Source organism: Pelecanus crispus, chromosome 11, assembly GCF_030463565.1.
Source record: "Pelecanus crispus isolate bPelCri1 chromosome 11, bPelCri1.pri, whole genome shotgun sequence".
Lineage (NCBI taxonomy): Eukaryota > Metazoa > Chordata > Aves > Pelecaniformes > Pelecanidae > Pelecanus > Pelecanus crispus.
The window spans coordinates 871,002-885,929 of NC_134653.1; the positions used below are offsets into that span (position 1 = coordinate 871,002).

A 14,928-nucleotide genomic window follows, 5' to 3' on the forward strand; every position below is an offset into this window, starting at 1 on the left:
GCCTGGGGATCACAGAATCACGGAATGCTTTGGGTGGGCAGGGCCCTTCAGAGCCCACCCAGCCCAGCCCCTGCAGTGCCAGGGACAGCTTTAACCAGCCCAGGGTGCTCACAGCCCCGTCCAACCTGGCCTGGGATGTTCCCAGGGATGGGGCATCTCCCACCTCTCTGGGCAACCCATTCCAGTGCTTCACCACCCGCATTGTGAAACATTTCTTCCTTATGTCCAGTCTAAATCTGTTCTTCTTTAGTTTAAATCCATTACCCCTTGTCCTGTCACAACAGGCCTTGCTAAAAAGCTTGCCCCCCCCCTTCCTGCAGCCCCTCTCAGCACTGCCAGGCCACACTCAGGCCTCCCCGCAGCCCCCTCCTCCCCAGGCTGAGCACCCCAACTCTCCATCAACGGGCCGGTGGTACTCGGCAGTTTTCTCTCACAGACCAGCCCCAAAGCCATCCCCCTATTTACTCTCCCCACACAGTTTTGTACCTTTCCCTATAAACCACATCCACCAGAGTCGCGGTAGCCCAACGCCCACCGTTCCTCGTGTTCTTGCCTGCGCATCAGCACGCAGGCCCCAGTGGAAACAGGGTGGGTGCATGCCTGGAACAGATCTGCCCTGGCTCCAAGCAGTCTGTCACAAGGGCGGGATTGTTGGTATAGGTTTGCTTTTTTTTAATTGAAAAAGTAACGGGGAAGAGAAAAAATTGGTCCAGAAAGCAGCAGAAAACACGTGTACGGAAGAAGCATTAAGGCTCCCGGGCTGCAGGGCTCTATGGCAGTCTCCTGTAAAGCAGGGTCAGCTACAGAAAAAGGCCGTGGCAGAAGCAGCCAGTTTACACTCCTCCTGCCAGACACCTGCACAGAAACCAAAAGGAAGAAGGAGATGGCAGATCCTGAGGAGCCATTACGGAGTCCAGGCCAGCATCGCTGGCACGCAGTCCCTCCCCATCCACCACTAAGGCAACAAGGCAATGTCCAAGCCTGCTGAACTTCAGCTCCGGCCCCAGAGCTCTGCTTCTGGGAAGCCAGTCACCTCTCCCACCTCCCTGAAGGGCTGCGCGCCTTGCGTGAACGCTAGTTTGTATCTCAGTCGGATGGGGTCCTATGAGAGAAAAGAACAGAGAGAGGGGCACGTCACGGTTGCAGATTCCTGGGTCCCCTTCAGCCTCACCCCTGGCAGCCTTGCTGCAGTGAATAGCCCTCTGAAAGGGGACAGTAATGCTTCAGGCGTGCGGAAGCTCTGCACGGAACGAGACCCGGATCCTCGTAAGAGACGTCGGGAGCAACTGGGAGACCTGTGCAAGCCACCCAAGGGCATGCTTGGCAATCCAGGTCTGGCCAACCTTCTCGGTGGCAGAGGATCCCTTACACCAATCTTCGGTCTCATAATTATTCATCAGTGCAACAGAACCGCCACCCATTGCTTGCGCCTTGGGTGGCCTCGTGTTCCACCAGTTGCAAACATCTGCACAGTGTCTACACCAGGAGCCATCACTGCAGGTGGAATGAAGCCGAACTGTGCAGGCCTCTGCAGCAACTGCCCGTTCAAGCCTTCAGACGATAGCTCTGGAAAGGCATTTCAGTGGGAAAAACCTTCCCAGCACAGCCTAGACTGCTCTGTCTCTCCCCTGCATCTCCTCGCTAATAATACTCTCCCCGTCTTTAATACAAATCCCCCACACGCTACAGTGGCATCCCAAGTGCTCCACCGGCAGACTCGATCGCCGCACGTACCTTGTGCGGATTGGCGAGCAGCAGGACCTGGGATACCACGGTGGGGGGGAGAAGAGGGCTGAAGGCAGGCAGCTCAGAGCCGGATGCTGGCTGTAACTTTATTTTCATGGTCTGGAGGAGAAAACAAAGGGAATGCTTTTTTGGTCCATGCTGAAAAAGGGCTGGGAGTATTACCAAGCCACAGAGCTGGTTAAAGATATGTCAGCCGGATTTTGTCAGATAATGAAAAGCATGCCTTTCCACGGCCTACATCTAAGGCAGATATTCCTAAATAGACAATTCTATGCTGCACATACACAGGCAGAATGAGCACCTTACCCAGGAGGCTAAAGCAGCGTGTCTGGAGCCCCGTCTCGTTGTCTCAAGGCCAGGGATATACTCTGTGAAACAGGCACTGGGGCTACAGGCACCACCACACAACAGGTTCACCGTTCAGAGAGAGCGAGCCATGCAATTTCCAATCAGCAAGGCAAATCCTAAGCAAGAAACGGCGAACCTTCTCCTCAGGACATTTCTGAGTAGTCCCACGCTCTGCTACTCGTCATAGGTTTCTCACCTTTGGGACTGCAGCCTGGAACGCTATGTCCTTAATTGGTTGAGCTGATGTGCTCAGCATGGAAAGAACCATCACCAGCACATCTGGTCGGCCAGGAGCTGGGTCTCTGGAGAAGTGGAGCATAGCCTTGAAACCATTCCTGTCGTACACAGTAAGCGGACAGATACTGCCTGCCGGAGACAAAAGGAGAATGGGAAACAAGGTGTGGATTCCCCTCCCTTCTGAGGGCAGAACAGCGAAGACGGGATAAGGAACAGCAAAAAGGAAACATGCACACAAACTTTTACTTCCTCCAGCAAACTCGCAGACCAAGCAGCATACAGCACCTGCCTGGGATTTACATTTCGCCTCTAAGGCAGAGAAAGGAATCGGAATGTCTAAAGTAGAGATTTAGCAGCTCAGATTTCAACGGTCAGCTAGAGATGTCAGGTATGAATCCAACAGAGATACAATGCAAAAAGCAAAATGTAATTCTCTGGGACACATAGGACTTAGCCCGTTATCACCATTTGCCTGATAAATCCACACCTGACTATCCCCCATCCAGCCCTTCCAAAACCTGGTAAATCCTTCACTTGAGAGACTGAAGTCAGAAGACAGTCGGGTCAGAGCAGCTTTGCACCTGCCCTCTTCCAAAAGGAGGGATGGCCAAGGCTCTGCAGCCCTCTCAGCGGGACGTGCCCTGCTCCGAGACACTGGGTGCCAGCACCCAGGGCAACGCTCGTGAGGCGGTCGCAGGGCTGGGCCATGCAGCGTCGAATCAAAAAGCAGAGGTGGAAGGAACAGCTCTGCTTTAGGAAGCGGGACAACTCCCACCCATCGGTATCTTTTAAGCCTCTGGAGAAGACCTGCTGGAAGCCTGATTAAAGATGCTAAGGGCAAACAGTTTAGAAGCATGTCACAAAGGTTAGCCAGGGCAGGAAACTCCTGACTGCTGGGTAGGGAGGACAAGGACATTTCCATGGTACGAGCCCTAGCACTTGCTCAAATTCTCAGATACATTAAGTCCTTCATAGACTAGTCATTACTTTTCTCCAGCCAACCCGCACAGCATGAAGCTACTTTGGCTTCTCCCCTGCAAAAATCACAGAAGAGTTCTAGTAAGCCTCTAGTAAGCAGAGCTGGGGCACAGAAATCATTGCACTTACTCGGTGTAATTGAAATTAAAGGGACAAAAAGGTTTTCTAGAGAAGCATCATGGGAAGCTGGATGCAAAGAGGCAGCAGGCTTCAGCTCGCAGCCTAGGCTGGAGAATGAAGTATTTGCCATTGAGCTATTTGGAAGATCTGGAAAGGGCAATTTCATCGGTGATAAATCCCTGGAAAGAAAAGCATGTAGAAAGCTTATATTAACTGGGGAGACTGCATGGTATATACCACCTTCCGCTGTGTCCATTCTGTGTTCCCAATCCCTCGTCACTTTTAGGTATAAAGTACAAGCTTACACTCTCTGAGTTCTTGAGAAATTTGAAAACTGTCTCTATTTCATATGGAAGAAGCTGCTGTTTCAGCATTCATTAAAACACACTTTGATTTCTGTTACTAACGCGAAACTGTTTCAGAACTTTGGAAGTCTACTCTCCCCACACGCAGACTCTCTGGAGCTCTAGTCAGTGAGATTAAAATAAGTTCTAGCTCAAAGGCAATGCAGGAAGCTGGGAATCTCCAGTACAATTTCTTGGCCTGTATTATGGCAGACTGGATAAGTGTATCGTAATGGTCACCTGCTCTGAAGATCTGTGGATGATTAATTTGGTTCATGAACTGTTAGGCTTCCACTGAATGCCTGGAAACTACTTTGTCACAGCCTGAAGAAAGCTGGGGAAAGTATTTTTTTGAGTCACAGGTTATTATAAAAAGACCTGACCGCAAGGTTTTTGTTCCTTTAGCTCAAGATCACCTTGTTACTAAGCCCTGGGATTTGTCTCCCCAGGTTCCTGACCCTTGGAAGGTCCTAGTGTGCAATTACACCAAGTGCAATTAACGGGTGCATAACTGCTGCGTAAGAGCCAATGTGCGGATGGATAGCTTGCCATCACTAACCAGCTGTAGTTGAAAGGTTTTCCTAAATCTCACTGCTGTAAAACAGTATTCCTCATCTCCAAAGTCAGACTGTATTATGCAGAGTTTGCTTACAAAGATAATGTCTTGGTCCTGGATGGTGGAGAGAGCTGGTCAACCAGGCCCTGAAATTCGTTCTTCTCTGAACAGCTGTCTTCCCAGCTCTCCTGCAGTCCCAGTGTTTGCACAGCACTTACGATTTCACTATATCCATTGTGTACAGCAGTCTGAAAAACAAGGCACTTCTGGTTCATGCTATAGAACATCAGCAAAAATCAGACCTGTTCCACTGAAAATAATCTAATTTTTTAATAACACTGCTTAAAGTAGAAATAAATATGAGTAATCTGGTTGCAAACTGCAACTGAGAAACTCATTGCAGAGCAGGAGGATTCCAGTTCCCCTTCAGAATAGCGTGGCATTAAAAAAGGCTGCCAGAGGAAGCTAAGAGACCAAGAATCCTGTCTGATTTTTGTCCTTTGTACCTTACGGACTAACATACCTGAGGATTACTCACCTCTGCGAAGCCAAAATCAGGTGGTGGTTTCTGTAAAACAGGAGAGTTGCTGAGACCTAAGAAAGATGCCAAAACGCCACCGATCAATTACAGAAAACAGGGGGTTTCCATAGGTTCTTCCTTTGTTGTCTAACGGCAGTTTGACTACAGTCTAACACTGTTAAAGAAACTACATTCTTGAAAACTTATGACTGGCTGAAAGGGTCTACTTTCTCTTAGGACTGACATTAAAGGCAAAGTTCTCCTATCTTTATTAAACGCCACGAACCCTAGTAACAAGGGTAACACTGTACCGAATTGCACATACGAACCTAATGACTTTAGGTCCTCATCGAGCAGACAGGTAGAGGTTGTGCTGCCATGGTGGGAGGCGGTGGTTATGTTTTCAAAGTCGTCTGCAGGAGACTGGGACATTGCCTCCAGTTCGGAGAAGTCAATCAGTGTATAGCTCTTCATGCGTCTTGGGGCTGGCCGGCACGCTTTGGAAATATCGGAAAGAGTTAAAGAGAAACCTCCTGAAAGGAACAGCGTATTTATGGGTGCAGGCACGCCCGAAAGGGCTCACAGGTGAGGAACTTCAGGAACATTTTCTATCAACCATAGGTAACAGACAATGATGGTTACAAAATAGTTTTCCTGTGTGATAGGATTTTCTCCACATTTATCCTTCGAGAAGCACTTCCCTTCCAAACTCCACTCATACACGACACGCAGGAGCAGAGCTGTGGTGGAATGCTGCAGGATGCTCTTTACCTGGTGCGTCAGCGGAGCTGGTGGCTGAACCTCCTCCACCACCATTTTCATGGCTGGCTACAACCTGCCTGTACTGTCCGAGCGCCTGCGTGAGCTTGTCATTGGCCTGCAGTATCTCAGCTGGAAAACAAGAGAGAAAACAAAATATTAATGTTCTAACACGAGGGTCAGTTCCATGGCACTCTCCGAACTGCTCATAAGAAATGTACGGTGCATCTGAGGACCTGCCTGGAGCAAAGTCCAGTGGGGCAGTCTGCCTTAAGATCCTGGCCAGTTTTTCATTCCGTTTTCTGAAGTGCAGCATTTTGCACATACATCTGCTGATTTCAGGCCTCTCATTTATCAAGATCACTTTGAAACCTGATCCTATTCTAAAGTACTTAGAGTTCTTGCCGTCTCTTATGCACTTTGTTCTTCTCCGCAAGTTTTCCGAGTGTACTTGAGTCTATAATCCAGCACTCCCCAGCTGAAGAACCCTGGCATTCGTGGGTATGAATGAAATGTTTGAGGCACAGCTGAGCTCTTATGGCTGCTGTTTAAGATGTCTATGCAGCGAGGCATCACTTCAGTCAGGTTTTCGAGGCATATGGACAAGACTGTGAAATGCAATCCTCTGGGAAGGGCTAAATTTCACAACTGTGGAATTCAAAGACTCTGCTCGTATGACCCTCCTCAGTATGTTACTTAAGGAATTCAAAAAATATTCTCCCTTCTGTGTTGACAGACAGGGAGAACTTCAATCTCTGTAGAGAAAAGACTTCAAAAGCCTTCAGTTCCCTGAACATCAGAACTCCAAAAACTCTGAAAACCCCCTCAGCTGGAAGAAGCTGGATTCACTGTTTAATTTTGGGCTCCAAGTGAAAATTAATAACTTCCTTGGAGAGGAGCGGGAGGAGACTTATGCCACTTCCCATGGGCATGGTTTGAAGGTGAAACTGGAAAGCTTTGCCGGCATGGTAGCACGTGCCTAAACATTCCCCCTCTCAGGGGGGCATACCCCACTTGTCAAAGGAAAGGCAGACAAACTTAACTGCAAAAAAACGCGAGGACAGCGTTGGCTCTTACCTAGAGCCTCATCGTCATCAACGGTCTCACTGGCAAGGCGAAAGAGCAGCGGCCTGAGCTTCTCACAGCGCTGAAACAGAGTCTATGGAAGGAAACGTTTCATGTCATTGCTCAGGAGATCCCAGACACTCTCACACTTCTCTGTCCCCGTGACCAGCTGTAATTGAGGATACGTCTAGAAAAGGAAGATGCGCTTTCTGCCCAGGCCCAGGCAAAGGGTATCAATGCCGCGTGTTGTTCCGCTCTTAAAAATCCACAGGGGCCTGGAAGTACAGCCACTGGAACGAGGAGGCTGTGCTGGTATCTTCCCAGCAGTCACATCCTCTCTAGGCATACAGGTGTAAGATAGATCAGTGTAAAATTACTCAATTTAAAAGTGTCCAGGAGTGAATAGATCGATCACAGTACTCGGAGGGAAGTATTACGACCATCAGTTGCAACTACTACCAGACAACGCAAAGCTGCTCACGGCTTACCCTGGGCCCCCTCAGCCACAGCCAGTCAAAAAAACCTCTCATGCAGGAAAAAGAGCATTTACCTGTAGGGTCTCCTGGTCAGATTCGGTCAGTTCTTGTCTCTTGTAGTTTTCCAATAGTTCATCCATATGTTTAACATTCTCAGAAACCTCACTGATGGTATTCACTCTTCTGGACAACTTAGCCGACTTTTCTTGTTCCTTTGATGAAAAATTAAACAAAAGTAGATGATGATTTGGCTAATACAGCCAGTGCACGTGCTTGGCTGGGTCACTCTGGATCGCGCTTGCTGGGGAGCTGCTTCCTACTAATGCCTTATTGCAGGTCGAGGAGACGCAAAGCAGCGCGGGTAGGGACTCAGCCCCCAGCAGCTCCAGTATCGGTGCCGCACCGCACCTCCCTGCCAAGGGTGAGGACGGAAACCTCCTGCCCTTCTCGGGGCACCCCGGCCAGGGTGCTGGTGCGTAAGGGTTCATTTCACCACAGGCAGGAATAAGACTTCAAAATTAGAGCTGGGAGTTGGTGGCTCCTGCCATACAGAAGGACACTCTCAAAACAACTGCAGGGATTTCGTCAAACCAGACCAAATCTCCTGTTTATGCAGAGAATTGGGGTGCCCTTTCAGATGGAAAAGGAAAACAAACACACCAGACGTGCACACACACATTGCTTGTAGAAAAGAGGCCGTTCTGTACAGATGTGGCTTTTTTCCACCTGGGAACTGAGTTTATTTTTGGAAACTTTCTATCACTAATGCAGTACTACTGCCAGGATCCCACTAAAGTGGAAGTGTCCCGCCATACAGGCTCCTGGGAATAAATATTCCCTCTTCCTGGCAATGACATATTTTAGGGAAACAAAACAAAACAATCCTGCGCTGTAACTTCGGAATAACAAATACTGAAAATCGTCCCTCCTCTGGGGCAGCTTAAGCAGTTCACCTGAGACTGATGTCGCAGCAAGGTTCCCATCACCACCTCCCGGTGTTCCCTTTAATACCAGTAAGCTGGCAGGCACTACGGAGGTCAGGTACAGAGCGCCCACCGTCAAAGACCGAATTGCCAAGCCCCCTCCCACCCTCCCCGGCTGCAAACACAGCTTCTGAGCCAAGGAGCTCCCTACCTCTTTAATCATGCTCTTGATCAGACGGTTGGCAGCCTGCAGGTCTTCAGAGTGGTTGCTCTTTAAAAGCCTTGCTAAGAGCTGTTGAGGGGAGAGCGTTGGGCAGCAGTGAGCAGCAGCCTGTAGGCACTACGCTACAGACACATCGCAGAGAGCAGATATCGAGAGACACCCAGTGCTGTAATAGTTTCTATAATCCTCGAAATATGTGGGCTCATGTCCCACAATCTAATCCAGATTATATTGCTGCCCCTTACAGCTGCCTGCACACACTGTTTGGCTGTTTGGGAATTGGAACTCTCTGGCTCCGCAGAACTTCTGTAAGACCTGGAGAAACCCTCCCTCAGGAAAGTTTAATAGAAACTGATGTTTTTCTGTAAAAAAGTTTCACTTTTTACTAAGCAAAAATTTCTGACAAAGCATCAAAGAATTCTCTAGCTGTTGTACAGCAAGAAGCATTAGCATTATTCTGAAGACAGTCTGTCTGAAACAGCGAAAGTCCCCAAAATATGACTGAGCCTGTTTTCTCACCAGTGCAAATCAGAGTGGGGGGGTAGGTGTGAAAACCCTAAGGTTTACCTTGGATTTCTCTTCATCTGTGTCAAAAATAGAATTCTGAGGTCTTGGAGAAGGGGGAGGTAAAATTTTGTCTTCTGGCAATTTGGGATCCTCTTTTACAATCCCTGGAATGGGTAACAATATTTGTTCAGTGATGCTTGAGCAGTTAAAACACCAATGCTCAACAGTGCATTGGATTTTGCACCTATTTCCTTCACCCCTCCCCAGAACTTTACAGAATGAGATGGAGAAGCAAAGAGTTGCCTTAGCACACACCCAGACAAAAGACTTCCCTTCCTCCCTTGAATTAAGCACAGGCCAAATGAGATTTTCAGGGTAGAAAATAAAATTCGGATGCGCTGAGCTCCCTCTGGGCGAATTGCTAGAATTCCCCCACAGCAAGAGCACTGGGAGCACACTGGTGTTGACCTCCGAGCACGCGGGACTGCCTCAGTCGGTACGGCCATAAAACGCAGGGCACCGAACACGCGCAGCCGAGCACCAAGGGAGCCCTCAGTGTCAGCAGCGGCTCCGTGGATGTCTCCCCTCCTGCCTCTCCGGCCAGCGCTTGCAGCAGCAGCCGCCGACGACCGCGCAAGCATTGGATGGGCAGCGGTGCCCGAGAGCTGCCCGGCAGGAGGGTGCCCAGCACCCCTGCACCCCTGCTCAGCACCCCAGCCCACAGCAGCAGCTGCACAAAGGGAAGGCAGTGATGGAGAGGAAGCTTTCCACAGCAGGACTCGGGGGAAGTCTTGCAAAGCCATTTGGTGCTCAAAGATGCACAAAGCAAACCTACTGAGAAGCATTTAAAAATAAATTCCCTAATTCCCCTGAACTTTCTCAGAAAGCATTACGGCGTTTTCTTAGTTAAGCTATGAAACTTATCACCTGGGAAATCAAGGCAGGATTGGACAAATTTCTGGGTGACAATACCATTAAGGACTATTAAAGATGATGGAATGGATGAAAAATCCAGCTCAGGATATCTCTCTGATCCCATCCCTCATAATCCTGGGAGAGTATTCCAGGGCAAAGATCACTCCCAGTTTATCCTGTACCTCTTCCCTGCACAGCAGCGGTGAGCATTTTGTGAAGGGAGGCCACTGGGCTAGCCTGATCTTTGGCTCAGTAAGGCTGTTCTTTGGTAAATCTCTCTAAACAGTTCCATGCATCCTTAAGTACCCAAACAGCCTTGTAAGTGTGGCCTTTGTCCTTTTTTCCTTACACACGACATTTTATGAAAAAAGCTGAGTCACAAATTAAACGCGACAGATATCTGTGGTCTGAAACCATGTGACTTGGAAGGCTAAAAAGGAAACTGAAATAACAGAACTAAACCTTGTTTCTTCAACATCTGATAAGCATCCCGGATTTTAACTTCCTGAGGAAACCAGACTGTCCAACTGAATATTACTTCTGTGACTCTCGACTTGACTTTTTCTGAAGACCAGGTTCCATAGTACTGGAAACGACAAAACAAAAAAGTAAAGTAAGACAAAAAGGATTAAAACCAAAGAATTAGTGCCAGATATGGCACATGGGTCTAGCCCCAAGTTTGTGTGCGGAGACCAAGTAGCAAATGGATTCCTAACACGTTATTCAGTGTTGTCAACTGCGTAGCTTGTGGGAGAGCAAATAGTGTGTATAGCTGTGGCTGTAAAGACAAGGAATGCTATTAAGGCTATGATAATTACATAAATATTATATGACAATCAAAATGAAACTGTTTCAAAACTTCTCTGATCAGTTATTGAGTCCAAAAGCAGGTTGTTTTATTTTAGTGAAGGAAGTTCTGTGCTTGACTGTAAATACTTCCCATAGCTGCCCGCAATGCGAATGGCATCACCGGCCTCAGCCAGACCCGGACAAACGAAAACTGAACAAAACGAGAAACAAAAGTTATTGTCTTTTTTCAGCTTCTGGATGTTTTCTCTGATTTCTCTCATTATTGCCCACGAGCACTCACTTTAACGTGTTATAAAAACATCAGGAAGACTGATAAAAGCCACACAGAAACCTCCACAACGCGAGGCATTTTAAACTCATAAAATGATACCTGTTTTGTCAAAACCGCAAACAAAACTCTCTGTAGCGATATATCCTTTAACCTTTGTTGTTTCACTGAAATGCCTTTACCAAACCTGGGCCTGAGAGAAGAGGTTTTGCTGTTCGGTTAAACACTTCTCTGAAATCAGCTTTTTGCAGCGCTGCCGTCAAGATGACGTAATGGGAAATGAAGCCTGTATGAGCGGTAAATGTGTGCAGGACCCACTAAAACGGGGAATCGATTACTGAGTTGCTGAGAAAGGTATCTAAGAAAGTCCCAGGCCTGCTGTCTGCTGGGAGGAGCAAGGCGTGAAGATCACGCAGCCTCTGATGAAACAGGTCTCCTCTTCTCGTCATGAGAGGTGCTGCCAGGCAACCCAGTGCATCCACTCTGAACTCACAGCTCGCTCAGCTTCTCAAACCAAACTTATCATTTCTGGCAGCTGCTTCTCTTCTCAGGAGGCAGCGACTGCACTCAGAAGCAAAGCGCTCAACAGCAGGGAGCAGGAATGAATATATTGAATATATTGAATGAATGAATATACGGCGAGCCAGGGAAGCGGAGCAGCAGGAAGGGACTTTGCAGCTTCCACGTCAGCTACAGCTGATCCCTTCCAGCCTCCCCCGACTCGGGCTGTCGCTGCCTGGGGGCTGGGAGCCCTCTGCCCGGCTTTCCGGACACCCTCAGCAGCACCCCGAAGGGGCTGCCCGAACGCACGACTGCCCGGCGATGGTGGAGCCAGTGCTGCAGCTGTGCTGCTGAAGGCCAGGCCCTCCTGCCGCTGCCTAAGCTGACCCTGCCCCATGAACAGCACCCAAACCCGCGCTAACCTTTGCCAGCAGAAAGCAAGCGGGAGAGCAGCCAGAGCACGAGAGTTGGAGCACGGAGCATAAGAAAATACGGGAGAGGCTCTGGGCAGCTCCTGGCATCTCTGTCCTCTGCCACTTCCCCAACCAAAGTTCTGTAAATCACTGAGAGACAAAAGGGCCACAGGAACAATTTCAGGCTCCTCCAGAGTCTCTGACTGTCCCAGCAGAGTTGGGAGAAACCACAAGGAAAAAGCTTTTCACAGCAAGAGACCCTGGCTTACATCTTTTCCAGGGGGATTCACATCCAGCCTTTATGCTTCGAGGCACAGAAAGAATTCTGCTCTACTTCTATGTGAGATTAATTCTAAGTATTCATATCCAGCATGAAATAAACAGTGTGTCCTACCTGCTATGTCCAGCATAACCACGACCGCCTACCTTTGGGGAAAGGACTTTAATCAGCTCATTCAGAAACCTGAATTTTGCTATTTCATTGTGAAATCTTTCACCGCAGTTATTCACACAGGTCTCTAGCACCTGCAGAAAACAAAACAGTACCAAACAGAAACTGTACACACAGGTCTTGGGGAATTACTTTTAAAAATAACTTTGCTATATTTTTTTTAAAATAACTTTGTATAATACTAAATCTAAGAACTTGCTGGCACTGCATCCACAAATACAAGATACTGAGGCAGTTGTGCAGCAAGAACGTGTATTTTTCCTTCACCCAACCTTCTTAGGCAGCATGTTTAAGACCATCTGCTCTGTTCTACTCATCATTAATAACTTTTGGGCCACTGACCCTGTGGTGAGACCACAGGCCAAACAGCGAGAGCTGCAGACCACTGAAACACCTCAGCGGAGCGACATGGGAAGGAACAACAGCGGTTACTCCCTCCATTACACCCTGGTTTCTGTATTCCTTGTGCAATGGGAAGTTGAAAGGGAGAGACGCCTAAGAGAAAGGGAGACACACCTAAGAGAAAAAGAAGAGTGCTACCCTGTCTCTACCCCCCAAACTCTGTGTCCAAGTTACTGCTGCCTCTCTTTGCACGCGGATGAAAGCACTTACTGTGAGAGCATGGAGAGCTTCCATCTCCTGAGGTGACTGTATTTTATGTGCCAGCAGCCTCGGTGCAAGCGATGGGCTGGGGAGTAGCAGAAGCAAGTCAGACAACACACAGGTTCCCAAGAAAAACGAATGCTACTAATTCTGCCCTGCAGAGAAGAGCGACTGCCGGATTCACAACCCGCTACGTCGGACGCCCTTCCTCTGGCAGAGCGCTGGCCTGGGGCACGCGCACGTGCCGAGGGGCCAGAGATGAACCGAGGCAGCTTGAGTGACCCCGCCGCTGTCCTCCAGCCGTGCCCAGAGGCTCTGCCCTCGGAGGGAGCCCGCGGGGAGCGGCTGGGGGCTCTCCCTGGGCAAGCACAGGGCGACAGAGCTGGCTCTCTGCTTTGATTCACAGCCTGACCCAGCCCGCTGACCGCTGCTGTGCACGCACGCTGCTGGGGGGGACGGGTGCCAGGCTACGGGCGCTGAATGCACGGGCTCTAAAGGAAGAGAGGATCGCTCAGCTTTGACAGGTCATCTGCTTAATTAGTTCCTGCTCCTTCCCACAGAGCCCAGACTGTCAGCTGGAAGGCGGGGAAGTCCCGGCAGAGATCTCCCAGCTCTCTGAAAGGAGCAGCAGAGCTCTCTCGGGGCTTCCCTGCAGAACCCCGCAGCAGGTACCCCCGGCCAGAATCCCAAGAGGCCGGTGAGGGCACAGCGGCAGGACCTGCAGCCTCGCGGGTCACTGTAATGGATGTCAGAGCCCGTTCCTAGACATCAGCCTCCACCACACTGGCACGCACCTCTTTGCAGCTTATTTACGCGTTCTTGTACAGGCACCCTCGGGAGCAGCAGAGCCCAGCCAGCGCTCCCAGCTGTCTCTCCAGGCTCCCCACGCCACGGCTTACAGGTCCCACTCCCTCCCACAGCCGTAAGGGAAGCTCAGAGCCAGACGTGCAGCCCAGAGTGAACACAAAGAGCTGTCTGTCTGCCTTACCCTTCTATGTCGGCGTTCACCTGGTCACAGAACCGCTGGATGCATTCCCAGTTTTCCTCGGGGATACTTGGGTCAGTGGCTTTATCTTACAAAGGAAAAAAAAAAAAAAAAGAAAGAAAAAACCAGCCTCAGTCGAGAGGCGTGCAAGCGAGCAGCATAAGGCAGGAAGCGGCTCAGACCTTGCGCTGCTACCAGCTGCTTTAGGGCTCTTTTTGAAAAAGAGGCAGAAATGGAAGACGCAGGACGAGCAGGAAACAGCTGTTATTAAAATCTGCTTAAAATTACAGTCCTGAGTACACACTCCTAAAGACAAAGTCAGGCACAAGCTGAGGTGTTGAAAGCACCAACAGCACAATGTTGCTTTTAGCACAGAGCACGAGAAACTGTTAAAAAGCATTTGCAGGCAGCTCTCCCAGGACCGGACTGCAAACCTTGCTGCGCTGGAACACAGGCACAGTTTACCCTTTTGCAACAGGGCTGCAGGACTGCCCATCCCAAAGCTCTGCCTGCATGGCCGAATTGAGGAAAACAGCCTTTTTCCGCTTTATCCACTCCCCAGTCCGGCACTCAAACAGCTTTGGCAGGACTGGGGCCGAGGACAGACGGGAGAGATGGGGAGCAGGAGAGATGCAGCAGGTTAAGACAGCACCCGTGAACATCACCCTGAAGGGGCTCCGTGGAGGAGAACGGACCCTTCTCCACGGAGCTGAAGCTGCTCCGGTGCCCACCCAGTCGGGGCCCCCGGCCCCCAGCCCCACTCACTGAGCCACCGCTCCAGCTCCCCGGCGCCCGCCATGGACTCTCGCTCCGCTCCGCCCTGCTGCGAGCAGGAAGCGGATCCACTCGCCGTCGCCCCTTGCACGCCGCCGCTCGCCCCTGCGGGAAGCCCACGCAAGTTTTCGTGGCGTGGAACTGTACGCTGTGGGCGTGGGCTGGCTCGGTAAAACATCCCCCCCACCCCGCTGGCTGCTCCTCCCCTCGCTGGCGTGCAGAGTGAGCACGCATGGGCAAGAACGGAATCAAAAGTCACCACATCAATTTAATAATTAAAAGGTCATCATCCAAAAGCGGGGAAAAAATCCCAATCTTCTGATCAGGGATATTTTTAGTAGAACCACATGTGTGACACAGTACACAGGGAGGAGAGTCCCCCTCTCCGAGCACTTCACTCAGCCCA

The 14,928-nt window shown here is 49.9% G+C and overlaps 1 protein-coding gene across 1 annotated transcript; it reads right to left on the bottom strand.

The window, feature by feature from the left end:
* Positions 1-676: 676 nt before the first annotated feature.
* GGA2 (golgi associated, gamma adaptin ear containing, ARF binding protein 2) lies at positions 677-14,547 on the bottom strand. Its single transcript, XM_075718290.1, has 17 exons — positions 14,514-14,547; positions 13,752-13,836; positions 12,773-12,848; positions 12,136-12,234; positions 10,180-10,303; positions 8,863-8,966; positions 8,284-8,364; positions 7,224-7,361; positions 6,686-6,767; positions 5,621-5,740; positions 5,179-5,346; positions 4,868-4,923; positions 4,426-4,577; positions 3,439-3,608; positions 2,291-2,460; positions 1,735-1,845; positions 677-1,102 (listed from the first exon to the last, which is right to left on the bottom strand). Exons 1-17 carry the CDS (start codon positions 14,545-14,547, stop codon positions 992-994), a joined length of 1,881 nt encoding a protein of 626 aa, XP_075574405.1. The 3' UTR covers positions 677-991.
* Positions 14,548-14,928: the final 381 nt, after the last annotated feature.

What these genes read in the sequence shown, in the direction of transcription:
- GGA2 (XM_075718290.1), bottom strand. Translation starts at nt 14,547, where the DNA reads ATGGCGGGCGCCGGGGAGCTGGAGCGGTGGCTCA. An exon ending in CTGACCAGGAGACCCTACAG is followed by an intron (nt 6,768 to 7,223) that starts GTAAATGCTCTT and finishes TTCCTTCCATAG; the next exon opens with ACTCTGTTTCAGCGCTGTGA. An exon ending in CTGATTTTGGCTTCGCAGAG is followed by an intron (nt 4,578 to 4,867) that starts GTGAGTAATCCT and finishes CTTGTTTTTCAG; the next exon opens with ACTGCTGTACACAATGGATA.